Source organism: Chiroxiphia lanceolata, chromosome 21, assembly GCF_009829145.1.
Source record: "Chiroxiphia lanceolata isolate bChiLan1 chromosome 21, bChiLan1.pri, whole genome shotgun sequence".
In the NCBI taxonomy this organism is placed as follows: domain Eukaryota; kingdom Metazoa; phylum Chordata; class Aves; order Passeriformes; family Pipridae; genus Chiroxiphia; species Chiroxiphia lanceolata.
The window spans coordinates 6,151,722-6,169,137 of NC_045657.1; the positions used below are offsets into that span (position 1 = coordinate 6,151,722).

The 17,416-nt window shown below is 62.2% G+C and overlaps 2 protein-coding genes across 3 annotated transcripts; one reads left to right on the forward strand and one right to left on the reverse strand.

Annotated features, from left to right (window-relative positions):
• Positions 1-1,109: 1,109 nt before the first annotated feature.
• Positions 1,110-13,386, forward strand: CERCAM (cerebral endothelial cell adhesion molecule). Of its 2 annotated transcripts, XM_032708234.1 has the most exons (14): positions 1,110-1,388; positions 4,308-4,528; positions 8,825-8,935; positions 9,137-9,254; positions 9,334-9,468; positions 9,556-9,760; positions 9,834-9,953; positions 10,072-10,148; positions 10,303-10,409; positions 10,515-10,647; positions 10,804-10,931; positions 11,008-11,211; positions 12,144-12,380; positions 12,998-13,385. In XM_032708234.1, exons 3-13 carry the CDS (start codon positions 8,862-8,864, stop codon positions 12,376-12,378), a joined length of 1,536 nt encoding a protein of 511 aa, XP_032564125.1. In that variant the 5' UTR covers positions 1,110-1,388; positions 4,308-4,528; positions 8,825-8,861; the 3' UTR covers positions 12,379-12,380; positions 12,998-13,385. The 2 variants fall into 2 exon arrangements, with proteins under 2 accessions (XP_032564125.1, XP_032564124.1); XM_032708233.1 differs by lacking the exons at positions 1,110-1,388; positions 4,308-4,528 and adding an exon at positions 7,025-7,225 and having other exon boundaries at positions 12,998-13,386.
• An 846-nt stretch (positions 13,387-14,232) lies between these two features.
• On the reverse strand, positions 14,233-16,605 carry PTRH1 (peptidyl-tRNA hydrolase 1 homolog). Its single transcript, XM_032708235.1, has 5 exons — positions 16,529-16,605; positions 15,921-16,140; positions 15,667-15,766; positions 15,017-15,062; positions 14,233-14,617 (listed from the first exon to the last, which is right to left on the reverse strand). Exons 1-5 carry the CDS (start codon positions 16,592-16,594, stop codon positions 14,438-14,440), a joined length of 612 nt encoding a protein of 203 aa, XP_032564126.1. The 5' UTR covers positions 16,595-16,605; the 3' UTR covers positions 14,233-14,437.
• Between the last annotated feature and the right edge of the window lie 811 nt (positions 16,606-17,416).

Below are 17,416 nucleotides of genomic sequence, written 5' to 3' on the forward strand. Positions count from 1 at the left end.
AACGCTCCCCACCACCACCTTTTTTTTTTTTTTTTTTTTAAGTCTCTTTCCCAAATCTCGGCCGAGTTAATGAAGTTATGTGATCCTATAAATGTTAATTGTCTAAACTTCTTCTCCTCTCTCCCCCCCCTTTTTTTTTTTTTTTTTATCTCTCTCCTCCTTGCTGCTTTCTGCTCCACTTGTAATAAAGAAAATATCTTGGCTGGTCTTAGCCAGTTGCTTGGCAACCTCAATAGAAAAAAAGAGAACAGAATGTAACCAATCCCGAGACAACCGAAAGATTTTGGTGACATGTGACCTCTCGGAAAAGGGCAGCCTTAAACTGTCCCTTCTGTCCTTTGCTCTGACCATTAGGGTCTCTCGCCCTCCCCCCCTCCCCCGGCTCCTTACACCAATAAATATGGATTAGTGAAATACTTTTTCCCACACTGATGAAAAGCCGGGATTGATCTTTCCACCTCCTTTATCTACCAACCTGACAAGTTTCTAAACAAAATTAAGAGGGAAGAGGCGAAAGGAGCCATCCCGGGTTGGGCGGCCGGGGACGGATCCTGCCCCGCCGTGGGGATGGGGGGTCCCCGACGGGGTGTTGGCGCCGGCTGTGCCGGGCTGGGTCTGCTCAGCCGCCGGCCGGACCTGCTCTCTGCGTGCCGGGGAGCCCCTCGCGTAGCACCAGTGGGTTAAGAAATAAAACGTAGCTTTTCTGACCCAAAAGGGTAAAAAAAATAAAGCCCTAGCCAAGCCCTGCACTCCGTCGATGGACGCCTGCGTGTCCTGGGGAGACCTGTCCCGCTCCTCAACGCGGAGCCTCAGCTCTCGCGGGCGCCTGGGGAAGTTGTCTGCAAATTTCATCCTGGAAAAAAAAAAAAAAAACAAACCCAAACAAAAAAACCCACACAAACCCACAACATGATGTCATTGGCTTTCTGGTGCATCCCGCCGGCGCCCCTCCACCTGCCGCCGGCCTCCGCTTGGCCATGAGCCTCGGCACGACCACGACGGTCAGCCCGGGCACGGCCGTGAGCCCCGGCACGGTGGTCGCTGATCAGGCTCCCGCCCTCCCGCCGGCCCCCCGGCTCTCGGCTTTCCCAGGCTCCCGGTGCGGTGAATGCCTCTTTCACCAGCAGTTCCCCTCTTCCCAAAAAAGCATCACCTTGCCAGCTCCCTTCCTCCCGCCAGCTGCCAGGAAAAAAAAATTAGGGCAAGGACAGGGAGAGAGAGAGCAAAACCAATGAACTTGTTTCCAGCTTTTCCTTCGGATCAGCCGTCCAGCATCGGGAGAAAAATATTTGTCCTGTAAAAAAATCCCCTCTCCGTGCAGGCTCCGAGCCCTTCGTCACTGGGACACAGGCTGGAGACGCGGGCTCAGCTCGGCAGCAGAGGACACCGTAAGTTGGGCATCTGCTTAAGGAGTTTCCTGGCTTTTTTTGGGGCGGGGGGGTTTGCCACGGTTTGGGCTTGAGACCCCCAGGGATGGAGGAGGAGGGTCGGGGCAGGGGGAAGTTGCAAGAGGGGGGTTTGTGGGGGGCACTGGCTGCGAGGTGTGGGCAGGGTGGGCACCGGTGCCGTGCCCGTGCCGGCGGTGGCCGGTGGTGCTGGGCACCGGCAGCCCCGGGGTGCACAAAGCCCCTTTGAGCGGCTCACAGAGGAGCTGCTCATCCCTCGCCGGCCTCCCGGGAATGGCCCCGGGAGAGGAGAGTGGGACCCTGGCCCTGAACACCCGGGAGGGCCAACAGCGAGTGGGGGGGGCCTCAGGGCTCTGGGGCTGTGTCCCCCCCGGGTGAGGGATGGCTAAGCCCCAATCCATGGGGTGCTCACAGCCCCTCAGGATGGGCTGGTTCCTGCCCAGCCCCGCTGGCCGGGGAGCCGTGGGGAGCAGGGGGTGCTCCAGCTGTCCCACGTGGGGATGGGGGACTCGCTCCCTCCCATCATGGGTCGTGGTGACACCCACGAAGCCACCAGACTGTGATCACCAGGGTGGCCACGGGCAGGGCTGCGGTAGAGGCTGGGATGGAGAGTGTGTTGGGACCAAATGGAACCCAGTGGCACCTGCTGGCACTCGATGGGACTCATTGGGACCCGATGAGATCCAATGAGACCCGGTGGGACCCGGTGGGCCCTGGCTGCCCTGCTGCCGAGGCCGGCTGGCCAGGCACAATACCACGGCCCCGCTCCTGAGCCGCCGCTGAAGCCCCTTTCCCAGCATCGAGCGCCTTTGTCTCGCCTTTGTGATGGAAAGAGCCCCCCCTCCTAAATCACGGCCCTGACACCCCCATTGTCTCCTTCCCGGGGAGGTTTGAAACTCTCCCCCCCCCTCCCGAGGTCAGGAATGTGGCCGGTTTCTATTGGGACGGAGGAGCAGGGCTGGGTGGGGGGCTGCAGGGTCACGCCGGCTCGGCGGGTCAACCCGAAAACAAAACCTTTTGAAATACCTACTCTCCATCACTGCCAACATTGTCCCCTGCCAGCGGGGGCCTGGCACGGCCCCTCGACGCCTCCAGCCCGGCCGCTGCCCACCCCAGCGGTCAGCATCTGGGGGGGGACAGAAGGGTATTGTGCCGGAGGGGACAGCTTTGTTTTCGGTCACAGCTGCCCCGGGTTGGGACGGGGACCGACCGTCAGCCCTGCTGGGGGGGGGAGAAACGAGGGAGGGGATGGAGGGGACGGGAGCACATGGGTCAGCACGTTGCAGAGGGGACCTGGCCCATCGGGCACCCCTCTGTCGCTGTCCCTCTGAGAGGGGCCAGTGAGGGGGGACAGAGAGCAGCTCCTTGTACCCAGAATGAAGCCCCGGGGTGTTGTGGCCTCTCCCTGCCCAGTGGGGCTGGGGCAGCCTGGGTTTGGCTTCCTGCCTCAGTTTCCCCTTGCTGCAGGAGATGTCCCTCTGCCCGCTGACAGGTGCCTTTGACACTCAGAGCCAGGGCACTGCTGGTCCTGATGGCAACAGGTGTGGTCCAGCCCGGGGAGAAAACGGACCATTCTGAGGTTGAACCAGCTGTGCCACCCATGAGGATCAGGATTTTGGCCACTGCAGGGCTTGACCGTGGCTCCAAGCCTGTCAGTGCCTTGCAGGTGGAGCAGAGCATCCCACATGGACCTGGCTCCCTGCTCCCAGTAGGACATGGAGAGGGACCCTGGGAAACCTTCACTCTCCCAGAATTTTGCAGCCCACCAGGAAGACCCCAGGCTGCCTCCCAATGGGGAGAGGGTTGAGAGAGACTGGCAACATGTCATTGCTCCATTTACAGTGGCATGGATCTCCCTGTCCCCACGAGCCAGGAGGGAATGCTGCTCCTGTCAGCTTCCAGCTCCTCTGGCAGAGCATCTCTTGGGTGGGCCAAAATCCCCCCGGGTGGCCAAAATCCCTCCCAGGATGGCCAAAATCCCCCCAAGATGGCCTAAATCCCTCTGGATTCTTTTCTTTGTAAGAAGAAATGTGCTTTTTGCCTGCTGCAGAAGCAGCCTGCAAGGAGGAGAGCGGAGCAGCGCCATGGATGTGATGGGTTTAGCAGAGACCTGGAAGGAAAACCCAGCTGGGAGGGGAGCACTGGCCTCCTGAGTTACCCAACAGCTGGAAGGTGGTGAAAACAGCTGGAGCAGCTGGAATGACTCAGGATGAGGGGCTTGCAGGGCAGAGAGTATGGTGGGGTCACAGGCATTCCCTTGGTTCCAGAGTCCCCACTGTCCAGGCACCTGCTGTGGGGCTCTGGGGGGGCCTCTGTGACTCAGTTTCCCCATTTGGGAACAGGGCTGGAGTTTTGAGGCTGGATGAGGTCTGGAGGGGACAGCATCACTTGGCCAATGTGGCAGTGGGGACCCTTGGGGGCACCATGGGCTGGGGCAGCCAGCTGGGCCCCTGAGGTGTTTTTTCTTGTAAAATAAGATCAATGAAAACTGTTGGTGGCTGAGGGACTTGTACCAGCCTCCAGCCATAAACATGCACACAGAATCTCTGCCTTCATATATACATATATAATGTATCTACACACACATCTCTTCATATATTTGCTTTTTGCAGCCAAGGTTGAGCCTTTTAAAGAAGAAAAATATGATGTGTTGTAGAACTTGAATGTTTTCAAAGGCTTTGCTGGAAATTCCAGAAAATTTTAAGGAAGTGGTGGAGAGAGGCAGGAGGGAGGTGGCCCAAAACCTCAGCCCTGGGTCCAAAAGCAACTCTTTCCTTTAAAAAAAGAAAACATACTCCTGTAAATGTTGCACAGCACTGCTGTGTTCCCAGTGCTGTGGGGATGGGAAGGTGCTTGTCCAGGTGGGACACTTGAAGGCCTGGTGTTGTCTCTCTGTTACAGGTGTCACCATGAGTCCATTGAGCCATGGAGGATGTCCTGAGCCCTGTGGGGGCACCCTGGGTCCCTTGGAGATGCTCTGGGTCCTGTGGAGATCTGCCACCCTCCTTCCAGTGCTGCTCCTGGGACACAGGGGCTGCCACAGCCCTGTGCTAGAGTGGCAGGGATGGAGGTGCTGAGCTGCAGTTGTCACCTCAGGGACCACACAGCAGGTGCCCTGGTAGGTAATCTCCATGTCTCCCTTCTCCTCAAGCTTACCTGTGGTTTTTTTCCCATTGCATGCCCAGAGTTGTTTGTAAGGTGCCACTTTGGTCACAGTTGGCTCCAAGGGTCCATCGTGAGCCCTGCAGCAGCCGGGTTATGGGGAGAAGGCTGGATGCAAAATCAGGGATAACTCTCACCCCAGCTGAGCTTGCAAGGACAAGCACAGGATGCTCCATCCCTCTGCCAGTCCCAGCCCACCTTTGTGCACATTGCACTGTCCTGTGCCTCGATTTCCCTATGTAAGGATGCACTGGCAGCCCCCTCTTTCCAGTGCCTGCCTGGGGGGTGGTGGGGCTGTGGGAAGAGCAGTCTCCCCCTCTCTCTCTCTCTCTCTCTCCTCTGAAGCCCACAGCTGGGGAATAAGTGAGGGCTGTGCCAGGGCAGTGGGGCTGTGGGTGGTTGAACTGTGGGGACGGGGATGTTGTACCCCGAGGGCAGGGGAGGGAGGGGGCTGAGCACAAGGGGGGATTGCTGGGAAAATTTGCTGGCAGCAGCCAGGAGTTGCTCTTGCTCACAGAGCAGCACCCCAGGGCTGGTCCCTGCCCAGAACAGGGCACATCCAGGCTCAGCCACCTCAGCCCCGAGGTGGTGTAGGGTGTCTGCAGGGGTTCATCCCGGTCTGTCAGCTGGGAACTGCTCTGCTCGGCCCCTCTGGGAGCCAAACCTCTCAAAATCCTGTTGTATCCAGAGGTGAAATCCCTCTCTACCCTTCAGGAGGTGCTGAGGGCAGGGCAGGGTCACCTGTGACTCCTGGAGAGGGTGCAGGGATGGAGGGATGTGGGGATGCAGGGACGAAGAAGGGAAGGGATATAGGGATGAAGAGAGGAAGGGATGTAGGGATGAAAGGATGTAGGACGAAGAAGGGAAGGGAAGCAAGAAAGGAGGGATGTGAGGATGTGGGGATGCAGGGGCGGTGGGATGCAGGGATGAAGAAGGGTGGGGAGGAAGGGCTGCGGGCACAGGGGTATCAGATGTGTGTCGGGCGAACCCTGGAGTCCCCGGTTCCCCGCCGAGCTCCCGCTCGGGCCGTGCGGCGGCGCCGGGAGGTGGCAGCAGCGGCCGAGCGCGGGGCCGAGCTGCGGGGGGAGATGCGGGGGGGTGTCCCCGCGGGACGGGGGGGCCGTGAGCCCCGCGGGCATCCCCGCGCTCTGCGGTTCTTCCTCCGCCTTCACCCCTTCCCGGGCCGCGGGGGCTCCGGAGGAGGGGAGTGGGGCTGCCCCTCGCCCAGCCCACCCAGGGGGATGCACACGGGTGAGGTCCGGGCACGGGAGGGGGCCGGACAGGAACCTGGGTGGGTCCGGCTGTGCTGGGCTCCTGGGTTCCTGCCCTTTCTCGCAGCTCCTCCACGGCCGGGGAGCGCCCGGACGCGCTGGCACCGAGCCCTTCCCGAAATAGTTGTCCAAACCGGGGTTGTAAACAGCGTTTCTCTCACCCCACAGCCACCAACGGGTCCTGTGGGGCTCCCCGTGTCCCCCCCACCCTCTCTGTTGCTTCTTTTAGGTGTTCCTGGATTGTTGACTTCCCGACCCCTCTGCTGCACCCCGATGGAGCCCACCCGGAGGGCCCTGGGAGCAGGGGGACATGGGGACCCATGGAGAGCAGCCCCCTGGGGCTGTCCCACTCCTGCTGCGGGTGGGAACAGGTTTGGCCACATGTGGCACCCACTGACCCCTCACCAGGGCTCCGGTGCCACTGCAGTGAGGGGTGCCCGGCATTGCTGGTGTGGAGCACAGAGTTATTGCTCAGTGGGATGTGACCTCCTCCAGGCCTGCGCTTGCTCTGGGAGCTGACAGCTGTATTTATGGGTTGGGTGGAAAACCAGAGGGTTTGGTCAAATGTCCCACAGGCCCAGGGCCTGCCCCTGCCCGCGGCTCGGACGTGTCACAGGCACGCCTTGGGGGCTGCAAATGGTCAGCCACGGGGGACAGCCTGGGATGGACACGGCTCGGTGGGGTGGGCTGCCTTGGCTGATCATGGGGAGAGCCATGAGCCCACCCAGCCACAGCTCACCCTGGCCACTCTCCCCCCTTCAGCCACAAGCCTTCTCTGGCCGTGATCCCCCCGGCCCTGATCCCCCCAGCCACGATGCCCTCGGCCACGATGCCCTCGGCCACCAGCGCCCCTGGCCATGTTCCCCTGAGCCATGAGCCCCCTCATCCGCTTGGTTCACCCACCCACACCGTGCGGGCACCGGGGGCACCCGGACCTGCGCTGGCCGGGGGCACATGGAGATGCCCAGGAGCATCCTCGGGGCGGGGGTCCCGGGGTACCCTCCGGCCTCTCGTCCCCCCTCGCCGTGGGCTGTGCGGGGCTCTGCACCGATTACAGACTGTATTTAAGGAAACCCGACCCAAACCCGCCCCCGGGGCTCGAGGAGGCGGCGGGGCCGGGCCGGGGGCGGGGGCGGGGGGGTGCGCTGAGCTCGGCGGGTCCCAGCCCGCCCCTTCCCCGCCCGCCGCCGCCGCCATGGGCGCCGCGGGGCCGCTCTGCGCCCTGTTCCTGCTGCTGGGCACCGGCACCGGCACCGGCACCGGGACCGGGCCGGCCCCACCGCGAGTGGTGCTCGCTCTCCTGGCCCGGAACGCGCAGCACTCGCTACCGCACTGCCTGGGAGCCCTGGAGCGCTTGGACTATCCCGCGGGGAGCATCGCCCTGTGGTGAGGGAGCGGGGACCCCCGGGGGGAGCCAGGAGCCCGCGGTGCGGGGAGTAGCGGGGATCCGAGGGGAGGAGGGGGCTGTGCGGGAATGGGGACCCCGCGGAGAGCCGGGATGCTGGAGTTACAGGGATCACGGGGGGAATGGAGGTGCCTGGGGGGAACGGGGGTCTTGGGGGATAAGGGAGACTATGGTGGGAATGGGGAGCCGAAGATAGCAAGGACCCGAAGGACAGTGGAGCAGGGGAAACTGGAGTAGGGGGACTGGAAGCTCGGAGTGATGGTGGAGTAACGGGGGCCTGCACAGAGAGATGAGAGATCTGAGGGAATGGGTGCCTGTGGGGGAATGGAGACCCTGGGGGGACAGAGACACCCGGGAGGAACCGGGACCCCGGTGGTAGCAGCCCCGCCATCCCCAAAGGGTGAGGAGTGGCTCTGCCCCCGGTGTGGGACCCATCAGGGACCCGAGAGGGGCTGTGGGTGCCCCGCGGCGAGGGGGCAGGACCCCCACCTTTCCTCTGAGGAAGCTGTGGGGCTGGTGAGGGAGGGGAGCCCTGGGCTCGGGGGGTTCTGCATCCTTAGGGATGCCTTCCCCCTCCCTGCAGGGCTCACCCCCAACCCCTCTTCCCCAAAGACACCCCCCAAACCCCCTTTAACTATGCTGGAGGGAGTGGCTGGGGGAGGAATCCCCCCGTCCCTCCTCTTGGTCGCGCCGCCGCCGTCTCTCGCCTGAGCTTGTCGGAAACTTTTCTGCAGCTGCTTTTGCGGGGAGCTGAGGCGGGGGCTGGCGGGGGGGGTCCTGATAGGGGTGGCTGGGTTGGGGCGGGGGGCAGCTGCCGGCAGGGGAAGAACGGGTGGAACTTGCCTTTGCCCTCTGCACACTCGGGAGCCGCCAGCCCCAAGACCCTGCGGGGTGTTTCAAGAGCAGCCTGTGGATCTCTGGGGGGGCAGAAATCCTGCCTTGTCCCCTGTGTCCCAGGGGATCCCTGTGACATCAGTGCCCGGAGGGTGGCTCAGGGCTCTTTGAAAGGTCGAGAGTGCCAGGGAGTGTGGGGACTTGGGGGTTGCCCCAGTGCAAGGTGGGTTCAGCCCTGTCTGGGCTCGAGTCTCTGTGAACATTGTTGTGAGGCTGAATGGGAGAGTTGGGAATGGCGACGGTGCACGGCAGAGGGAAGGTTTGGGGAAGGGGATGTTTTGGTGCCTTTTGGGTCCTTTTCTCTGGCTGCTGGAACAGCAGGGTGCACAGGGGTGCAGTGGGGTTCAGGGGCAGGGGGATGAAATTTCTGTGCTCCGAGGCTCACGGTGGGCAGCCACAGGGCTGGGATGGGGACAGCATGTCCGAGGCTGCCACTGGGCTGCAGAGAGCCCAGGGGGTTGAGAGCCATGGGACAGCCTCGCTGGCGGCACCACCGGGAAAGAAATTACCCGTTGGCTTTCCCTCTTCTGCCTATGCAGCCTCAGTTTCTTCAAATTACATGTTATGTTCCCAAGCAAATCCGTCGCTGGCTCAGTTTTTTTGTCCCTGGGAGCATTTCTAGTGCGGGTTGGATCCTGGTTGTCCCTTGGAGGGGACCCCCAGGGGCTGATGTCTCCTCACCCCAGGTGTGCGACAGACCACAACTCGGACAACACCACGGCGATGCTGCAGGAGTGGCTGGGGGCGGTGGGGAAGGACTATCACTCGGTGCACTGGAAGGTGCAGGAGGAGCCCAGGTGAGGCTGGAGGAGTGATGGGGGGAGCCAGGTGTGGGCTGCGAGAAGCTCCTGGAGCAGCATCCCCCGCCCCGGCTGGGGATGGTGCCAGGAGGAGGAGGGAGGCAGAGCAAGGCTGACTCAGCCCGGCGGCACGAATGGCCTGCACTGAGTTTGTGCGTTCCCGGCGGGCGGGGTTAACCCTTTCCTCTCCCCGCCCAGCTCCTACCCCGACGAGCTCGGGCCCAAGCACTGGAGCGACAAACGCTATGAAAACCTGATGAGGCTGAAGCAGGAAGCGCTCACCTATGCCCGGGAGCAGCAGGCAGACTACATCCTGGTAAGGGACACGAGGCTCTGGTGGGGTGGGGGCTGAGGTGGGCATCTCCACACCTCCAGAACCTCTGACATCCCCGCAGTTTATGGACACTGACAGCATCCTGACCAACAACCAGACCCTCAAGTTTCTCATAGCACAGAACAAGTCAGTGGTGGCCCCCATGCTGGACTCGCAGACCTTCTACTCCAACTTCTGGTGTGGCATCACACCCCAGGTACATCCCTGGAAATCCCTGAGGAATGAGACACCTCTATGGTAGAGGAGCCCCCTGCCATGGAGATGTCACACCAGTGTGCCACAGGGCTACTATCGCCGGACAGCCGACTACTTCCCCACCAAGAACCGGCAGCGGGTGGGCTGCTTCCCTGTCCCCATGGTCTACGCCACCTTCCTGATCGACCTGCGGAGGGAGGAGACGTCACAGTTGGCTTTCTACCCACCCCATCCCAACTACACCTGGGCCTTCGACGACATCATTGTCTTTGCCTACTCCTGCCAGGCGGCTGGTGAGGGTGATGAGGGGCTGGGGGGGTGCAGGGGCTTGGGGGGGCTGTGGTGTTCACCTGTTCCACCTGGCAGGTGCTGAGGTCCATGTGTGCAACCAGCACCACTTTGGCTACATCAATGTCCCTGTGAAGGCCCACCAGACGCTGGAGGACGAACGTGCCAACTTTGTACATCTCATGCTGGAGGCCATGGGTGAGCACCCATGGGCAGAGGGGTCCTGGAGGCATCCAGATCCCAACAGGACTGTCAGCCCCAACTCCCCCCCAGGGGAATCTGGGCTCCACCGAAGGGGTCTCCCTTCTCTCCACAGTGGATGGCCCCCCCATGCAGCGCTCCAGGCACATTTCCCTCCTCCCCAGGCCACTCACAAAAATAGGATTTGATGAGGTAAGTGCCCAACAGACCCCCTGTCTATCCCTCTGGTTGCACCCATCCATGGCAAAGCCCGAGCCCCTGTCCCCATCCTGCAGTAGCTGGGCAGGCTGTGTGTCCTCCTGTGACAATATGCCCCCTTGGTGGGGGTCTCCCTTCTCCTCCCCAGATCTTCCTGATCAACCTGGTGCGGAGGCCGGACCGGCGCCAGCGGATGCTGGCATCCCTGCAGGAGCTGGAGATCCTCCCACGGGTGGTGGATGCTGTGGATGGCAGGTGACCATGGGGGGATCACTTGGCCAGCCCCCCACTGTCACTCTGGGGAGGGGACGGGGGGTGGCTGGTGGGGACACCTCGCTGATGCAGCCCCTCACCTTGCAGCACCCTCAACAGCAGCGACATCAAGGTGCTGGGGGTGGACCTGCTCCCTGGGTACTATGATCCCTTCTCCGGCCGCACACTCACCAAGGGCGAGGTCGGCTGCTTCCTCAGCCACTACAGTATCTGGAAGGAGGTATGGAGCCACGGGGGACATGAGGTCCCTACAGGGGCAGGGACCCTGTGAGCATCACAGGAGGACTTGGGGAGAGGAGTGTCCTGCAGGGTGAGTGGCACCAATATGTCCCAGAGCAGCGCTGGGATGGGTTTGCACCTCTGCCCCCTCTCCCAGATCGTGTCCCAGGGGCTGGAGCGGTCGGTGGTCTTCGAGGACGATGTGCGCTTTGAGGCCGCCTTCCCCGCACGGCTGCAGCGGCTGATGGACGAGCTGGAGCAGGCACAGCAGGACTGGGACCTCATGTAGGTGCTGGGCCTGGGGGGATGTGGGGTGGGGGTCCCCAGGGCTGGCTCTTAGAGCTTGCTGGCCACCCCGCAGCTACCTGGGGAGGAAGCAGGTGAACGACGAGGATGAGGCGCCTGTGGAGGGTGTGCGGAACCTGGTGGTGGCCGGGTACTCGTACTGGACACTGGCCTACGCCATCTCCCTTCGTGGGGCACAGAAGCTACTGGCCACCAAGCCCCTCTCCAAAATGCTGCCAGTGGATGAATATCTGCCCATCATGTACGACAAGCACCCCAAGTAAGGAGCAGGGGGTGCGGGAGGGTGCTGGCATGGCCATGCTGGGGAGGGACCATGTGTTTCTTCTCAGCTGTCACCATCCCACCCGGTTGCCCCCCCCCCAGCGTTACTCATGCTGGAGGAAAACATCTGTAGCATGAGCTCATTCCCTGCCGGCCTCTGCCTGGCCACTGGCCGCTGGAAAATGGCCCCTTGCCAGTGCGGGGTGGGGGAACAGGGCTGGAGCTGAGGCTCAGTGCGGGCCCTGCATGGGGGTCTTGGCTCCATGGCAAGGAGGGAGCAGCCCCCTGTACCCTGGTGCTGGGGGGCTGTGTGGTCCCCTGCCCCTGGTTGTGGGTTTCAGGCACTTCCACTCCCCTCTCTGGGGTGGGTGTCACCGGTAAGGCTGTGTCTGGGGAGGGGGAGGCATTTTGGGGGTGGGTGAGCACTGGTGTCTGGGTGTGCCGTGAGAGAGGGAGGTGAGAAAGCCAGGATGGAGAAACACAGGGGTCAGGCATGTAAAAGGCAGCTGGAGGTGGATGGAAGGGCGGATTAGTGCTCTGGATATGCACCAGGAGCAGCTGGAAGTCCCATGCTTACAGGGATAACAGCACCAGACAGCCCTGGCCCCGGGCCAGCCGGATGCTGTGCCAGAGGCCCCTCCATGCCAGAGCCAGCCCTGTGCCACCAAGACTAGTGGGGAGAGATGGGTCCTGGCCCCTTTGCAGTCCCTCCACAATCCCTGTCCAGCCAGGCTCTGCAGGCAGCAGTGGTATGGGGCAGCCACCTACTCAGCTGCCTTCCCCAGTCCCTCTACCTGGTGTCCCTCCCCATTCCCTGCCCTCCATGGAGCCTTTCCAGGGCGATCAGTATTGTTCTCCCAGTGCTTTTTCTTCTCTGTGCCTTGCTCTGTGAACCAGTTTCTTCCCTCGGGTCTGTTCCACTCTCCCTAGCGAGGATTACAAGCGGCACTTCTCCCCCCGGGACTTGCTGGTGTTTTCGGCTCACCCGCTCCTGGTTTATCCCACCCACTACGCTGGGGACAGCAACTGGCTGAGTGACACTGAGACCTCCACCATCTGGGATGATGACACCAAGAAGACGGACTGGGCTGGCTCGCAGAAGACCCTGCGGGACTCACGGGGCAGCGCCGGCCACCTCCGCTCCACTGGCCACGACGAGCTCTGATGGTGAGCAGGGCCATGGGACCTGGGCATGGGGGACAGAACATCTGAGGAGCATCTGTGAGCCCCATGTTCGGGTGTGTCCTGCATGCCTGGTTTCTTCTTGCCATGTGGAAGCAGCTCTCCCCATCAAAGCACTGGGAAAGAGATGGGACTGTCTATTCCAGGTGGGGAAAGGGATGGGGACACACATGTCCCATGTGGGGCTGCAGAGGACCAGGGAACCAGGTCTTGCTGCTTCCCAAACCCTCAAGTGAGGAAGGGACAGTGCTCCTCCTCCTGCTGCAAGTCACCTCAGCTGGGAGAGCTGGGAGTATCTCCCAGGGGAACGTTTCACCCCAGCACCACTTGCTGCCCCCAAAAGCAGGTCTCCCTGGGGCTGCGTCTCCGTGCAGGCAGGTGAGAACCAGCACTGGCTCAGCCCCGGGGCAGCACGGCCACGGTTAACGCTGGGTCAGACTTTCCCTGTCTGAAGTTGCTTGTCCTGGCAGCAGAGCCACCCCAGGAGCTGCCAGAAGACCGGGGGAGGCTGGAAAACAGCCCTCCCACCGCCTCGGCTGCAGGCGTGAACGCGTCGGGGCTGCTCCAGCCGTGACCTCTAACGTCTGTGTTGTGCCTCCCAGGGATGAGGGATCGTGACCCAGCTGGGAGCACCGTGGGCCTGATCCTGCCCTCTCCTACTCGAGTGATGCAGTTGCCCTGGACAGACCCCCACAGGGTTCTTCGAATCTGACTGTGACAAATCCAACCTAAGGCAGGATTTGCCCCAGGAGAGCCTTTCCCTGCCAGGTGGAGTGACCAGCCAAGCGCTGTCTCTGCTGAGCACACGTCTCCAGGATTGTCCTGAGTGATGCCAACTCTGCCACCAGCTTGGACTTTGGGGAGTGCTTTTCAGGCTGGGGGCTGGCTCCTACAGTGGCACACGTGGCCTCCTGCTACTGACTGGGTTGTCCCTCGTGCCATGTCTGGGCTGAAGCCCAGGGAGGATTAAAGCAGACTGTGATTGAGCTGACGTGCTGGGTGCTGGCATTGCCCCATGTCCCCAGGGCGTTATCCCATCAGGGTCACCTCGGAGCTGCAGGAACAAGGGTCTGGCAGTTCCCTCAGCCAGGAATTGCTTTGGAAGTGAAATCCATAAGCAGGAAGGGGTGAGGAAGGGAGGGCAGGTTGGGAACACCTTTGTTTCCCTGCCTGTCCCCTGGTTGCAGGTAGCCTCAGTGCTCTGGGAGGAGCTCAGGAGCTGGGGATGGAGCAGAGGAAGGTCCGGTGCCAGCTGGAGCAGAAGATGGAAGTGGCAGTAGTGCTGTGGTGCACGTCACCCAGCAAGGGTCCTGGTGCTTGTTCCAGTGCCCACTGGGACGCAGGAGAGGAGCTGCCCATGCTGGGGGTCTCAGTACTAGCGGGGTATGGAGCTGGGCAGGATGTGCCAGCAGAGCCCAGGGCTCTGGGACACGGCAGTGCTGGGTACACACTGCCTCTCAGACTGCCCTCTCCACCATGAGACTGCAACGGGTCTGGGAGGAGGAGCCAGAACTCCTGCAGCTGTTGGAAACTCCAGGGTTTTGGCTTCAAACCACTGAACTCAAAACACTGTGAGGCCAGCCCTGAAACTTGCTGCAGCTCAGTGGGATCAGCACGCTATGAGATTCTAGGTCGCTCGTGCTTGCCACAGTTTCTCAACAAAAGTGACTCTGGACCCTATGGAAGTTGCTCCCATTGCTCCCCACTTCCCATTGGAAGCATCCCTCCAGCGTGGGCTGTTGGAACAGGGGTGGGAACATGGATTTGAGCTGCAGTGCCAGGGACAACCCGAGCTCAGCAGACGGCGTGTGGAAGAGAGGCAGGAGCAGGGCAGAGCTGGGGCAAGGATTTATTTAATTTCTGTGCCAAACTGCTGTGGAGCCATCGCAGGGATCTCAGTGGGACATGAGCCGCCCAGATCTGTGCTGGGACAGAGAGGGCTGTCCCAGAGCCTGGCAGGGCCAGCATTGCTCAGCACCACGGTCCCTCTGGAGAGCCACAGTGCTCTGTCCATGGGCCACGCAGGTCCCCAGGGGTTCCTTTCAGCCCCTGTCTCCTGTGGGCGCTCGGCTCTGGATGTGCTCCAGAAGGCAGGTCACCGCCTGGGCCAGGACCTGCTCCAGCTTCTCCTGCTCCCCAGTGCTGAATGGAGCCAGGACGTAGCTGGACACTGTCACTGCACCCTCTGGTCGCCCGATGCCGACCCGGAGCCGGGTCATCTCCTGCAGAGGAAAGAAGGAGAGCTGAGGGAGCTGCCCCTCAAGGGCTGAGACAGAGCTGGGCAAGGGCACAATGCTGAGAGTGGGGCTGGGCAGTGAGGGAGCAGCTCCTCATGTTTTCCAGGTGGTTTTGAGTGCTTGCTCCAAGAAACATGATTTTGGAAGAGGCTTTTGCTGGGCTGTGTTGAGATCTCAGGCTCCTGCCAGGCCTGGCAGAGCTGCTCAAACTAATTGTTTCCATGTCCTCCACAGCAGCCAAACAGACATCAGCCCTCAGGGAAGGAGGGGAAGGAGAAAAGGGGAGAGAAGGAGCAGCAGCTTGTCAGAAAAATGGGAGTGGGGAGACAAGCCATACATTGAGGTGAGGGCAGGATTGATCCCGTTCCACTGAGGCCCACTCACACTGGAGTGCAAAGCACTGATGCAGGACTGGACCCCGTTGTGTCCCCTTGGGAAAGAAGGAGAAAACTCATGGTTAGTTTGCAAGAGATCCCCCCCAAGTCGAGTCTCCTGCTGCAGGGATATGGGGCTGTGGTCCCAGCCAGGAGCTGCAGTCTCCATGCCTTGCCTCTGCAGGAACATCCAGACCTGGGGGCTCAGAGCAGCTGGCTGGGGGGGATGAGGGAAGCAGGGCTGGGACAGCACGTTCTGTGTGTCTCAGTTCTCGCTGCAGCTGGTAAGTGTTTGTGTGACTGAGTGCTGGGGCCCAGCACCATCCCTGCCCATCCCACGGTGGAAGATTTCCTGGGTTAAATGTCTCCAGGCTGACCCATGAGCTGGCACTGGGCAGGCACAGAGCTATAAAAAGCCCATGTGGTGCAGCCGATGGGCTGGATCCAGCCCACAGCTGCTTCCAGGAGGCTCCCTGCCCTCCCTGCCAGGGTAGGAACTGGGAGGCTGCCCAAACAGCCAGATGTTGCCTCTGCAATGGATCGACGCTGGGGCTGAAAACACTGCAAGGCTGGTGGGACAGGGCCAGGAACAGCCCATGTGCCTGTGAGGGCACGTTAAAGCCTCAAACCATCTCATACAGAGCTGGGGACACCCCATACCTCGCGCTGCCTCCCAGCTTGATTGCCACCTTGCCCAGGGCCTTGTCCAGGTCATCGTGAACCAGGTAAATGTCTTCTGGGCCAAGGTTGTAGATCTCAGCTTTAGAAACAGAAATACAACCCAAGGAATGAGGGGAAGACAGAGTCACCAGTCCCTGACCCTGCAGCGTGGGGCTGCAGTGACCCGTGCAGGTCAGGGGGGCAGCAGGGCTGCGACAGGGGCCGGTGACCCAGGGGGTGACCCAGCCGCTCACCGGCACTGGCGACGCTGAGCCCATTGAGGTTCATGAACCTCCGTGGCTTGAGCAGCACCAACTCCAGGCCGTGGGCCGTGGCCAGGGCCACGTCGGCGCAGCACCGCCTGTCCACTCGCCAGCCATCAGCCACTGCCAGCTGCCGGGCCAGCCTGTCCAGCACCACCATGCCCACGCTGTGCCGCGTCCCACACAGCCCGTAGTTGCCCAGGCCGGCCACCTGCCCAACAGGCATCAACAGGGCTCTGAGGGGCTGCCAAGAGCCCCTGCACGGGCCCGATCCACCCCTTCAGCCCCGCTCCCCCACAGTCCCCGCAGCTGGCTGGGTCCTCTCAGCCCGAATCCCCCCGGTGCTCCGCTCACAGTCCCGATGACCCTCGTTCCTCCCAAGCCCCGCTCCCCCCGCAGTGCTCCCCTCACATCCCCGCTCCCCTCACATCCCCGCTCCCCTCGCAGCCCCGCTCCCCACACAGCCCCGCTCCCCTTTCAACCCCGTTCCGTCCCCAGCCCTGATCGCCCCGGTGCTCCCCTCTCAGTCCCGTTCCCCTCACTCCCCTCAAAGCCCCGATCCCCCCGTTCCCCCCTCACACCCCCAGCCCCGCCCCGACCATGGCGCGCGGCCCCGCCAGTCCCGCGAGCGCCCGCGCGCGCCCCGCCAGCTCCGCCGCCAGCATCGCCCCTCCCGTCCCCTCCCGTGTGACGTCACAACCAGCGCGCCGCTCAACGCCCACCCCACCCCGCGCCGCCATCTTGGTTACGGGCAGCGGCGCCATCTTTCTTGAGGGCGGCGGGGCGGTGTCGGGGGCGGTGTCGCGACTGGGGCCGGCGCTGGGATAAAGGCCCAGAACTCCGCTGGTCGTGCTGTGGAGGGGGCGTGGGTTTCGGGGCCGCGGGACAGCGGGGAGAAGGCCAGCATGGTCCCTGTGGAGCATCCCCGAGGGCCTAAGAGGAGCAGTGAGTGCCCAGGACTGGGTTTGTGTGTTCTGTCCCCACTGCCGTGGCGGCCCTTGGGGTATGGCTGGATGGGGGGACACATCACACCTCGCCTTCCCCAGCCCCCCTCCAGCCCTGGGTGGCTCCTGGCCCTGCCCAGCGGGGCAGAGCTTCCTTCCAGGGCACTGTGACTCCCCCAGCCCAGCAGCACATCCCTAGGATGCACTTACTGCTCTTCTCCTCTCCACAGCTGGCAGAAAGGGGTGGAATTCTCCTCCCGTGGCCAGCGGGAGGGATCCATCTCCTGCTATTCAAAAGCCATCGACCTGGGTCTGTGGTGGGTAAAAGGTCCCCAGAAGGCTCAGGATTCACCAGGCTGGGAGCTGGAGAAGGTGGGCAGCACCATTAAGGCTGGCTCTCACATGGGCATCGGGCTTCAGGATGCTGTTAACCTCTGACCCGAGGTTCTCCCTTGGGTTCCCCCTTGCTCTTGATCCAGGTCCTCAGCTGTGCCTGCCTGGACCACTTCAGCAGCAGGGAGAGGTACCAGGAGCTGGGATTTA

What these genes read in the sequence shown, in the direction of transcription:
- PTRH1 (XM_032708235.1), bottom strand. Translation starts at nt 16,594, where the DNA reads ATGCTGGCGGCGGAGCTGGCGGGGCGCGCGCGGGCGCTCGCGGGACTG. An exon ending in TGGCGGGGCCGCGCGCCATG is followed by an intron (nt 16,141 to 16,528) that starts GTCGGGGCGGGG and finishes CCTGTTGGGCAG; the next exon opens with GTGGCCGGCCTGGGCAACTA. An exon ending in AAGCTGGGAGGCAGCGCGAG is followed by an intron (nt 15,063 to 15,666) that starts GTATGGGGTGTC and finishes TTCTTTCCCAAG; the next exon opens with GGGACACAACGGGGTCCAGT.
- CERCAM (XM_032708233.1), top strand. Translation starts at nt 7,035, where the DNA reads ATGGGCGCCGCGGGGCCGCTCTGCGCCCTGTTCCTGCTGCTGGGCACC. An exon ending in GGTGTGGCATCACACCCCAG is followed by an intron (nt 9,469 to 9,555) that starts GTACATCCCTGG and finishes AGTGTGCCACAG; the next exon opens with GGCTACTATCGCCGGACAGC. An exon ending in ACTACAGTATCTGGAAGGAG is followed by an intron (nt 10,648 to 10,803) that starts GTATGGAGCCAC and finishes CCCCTCTCCCAG; the next exon opens with ATCGTGTCCCAGGGGCTGGA.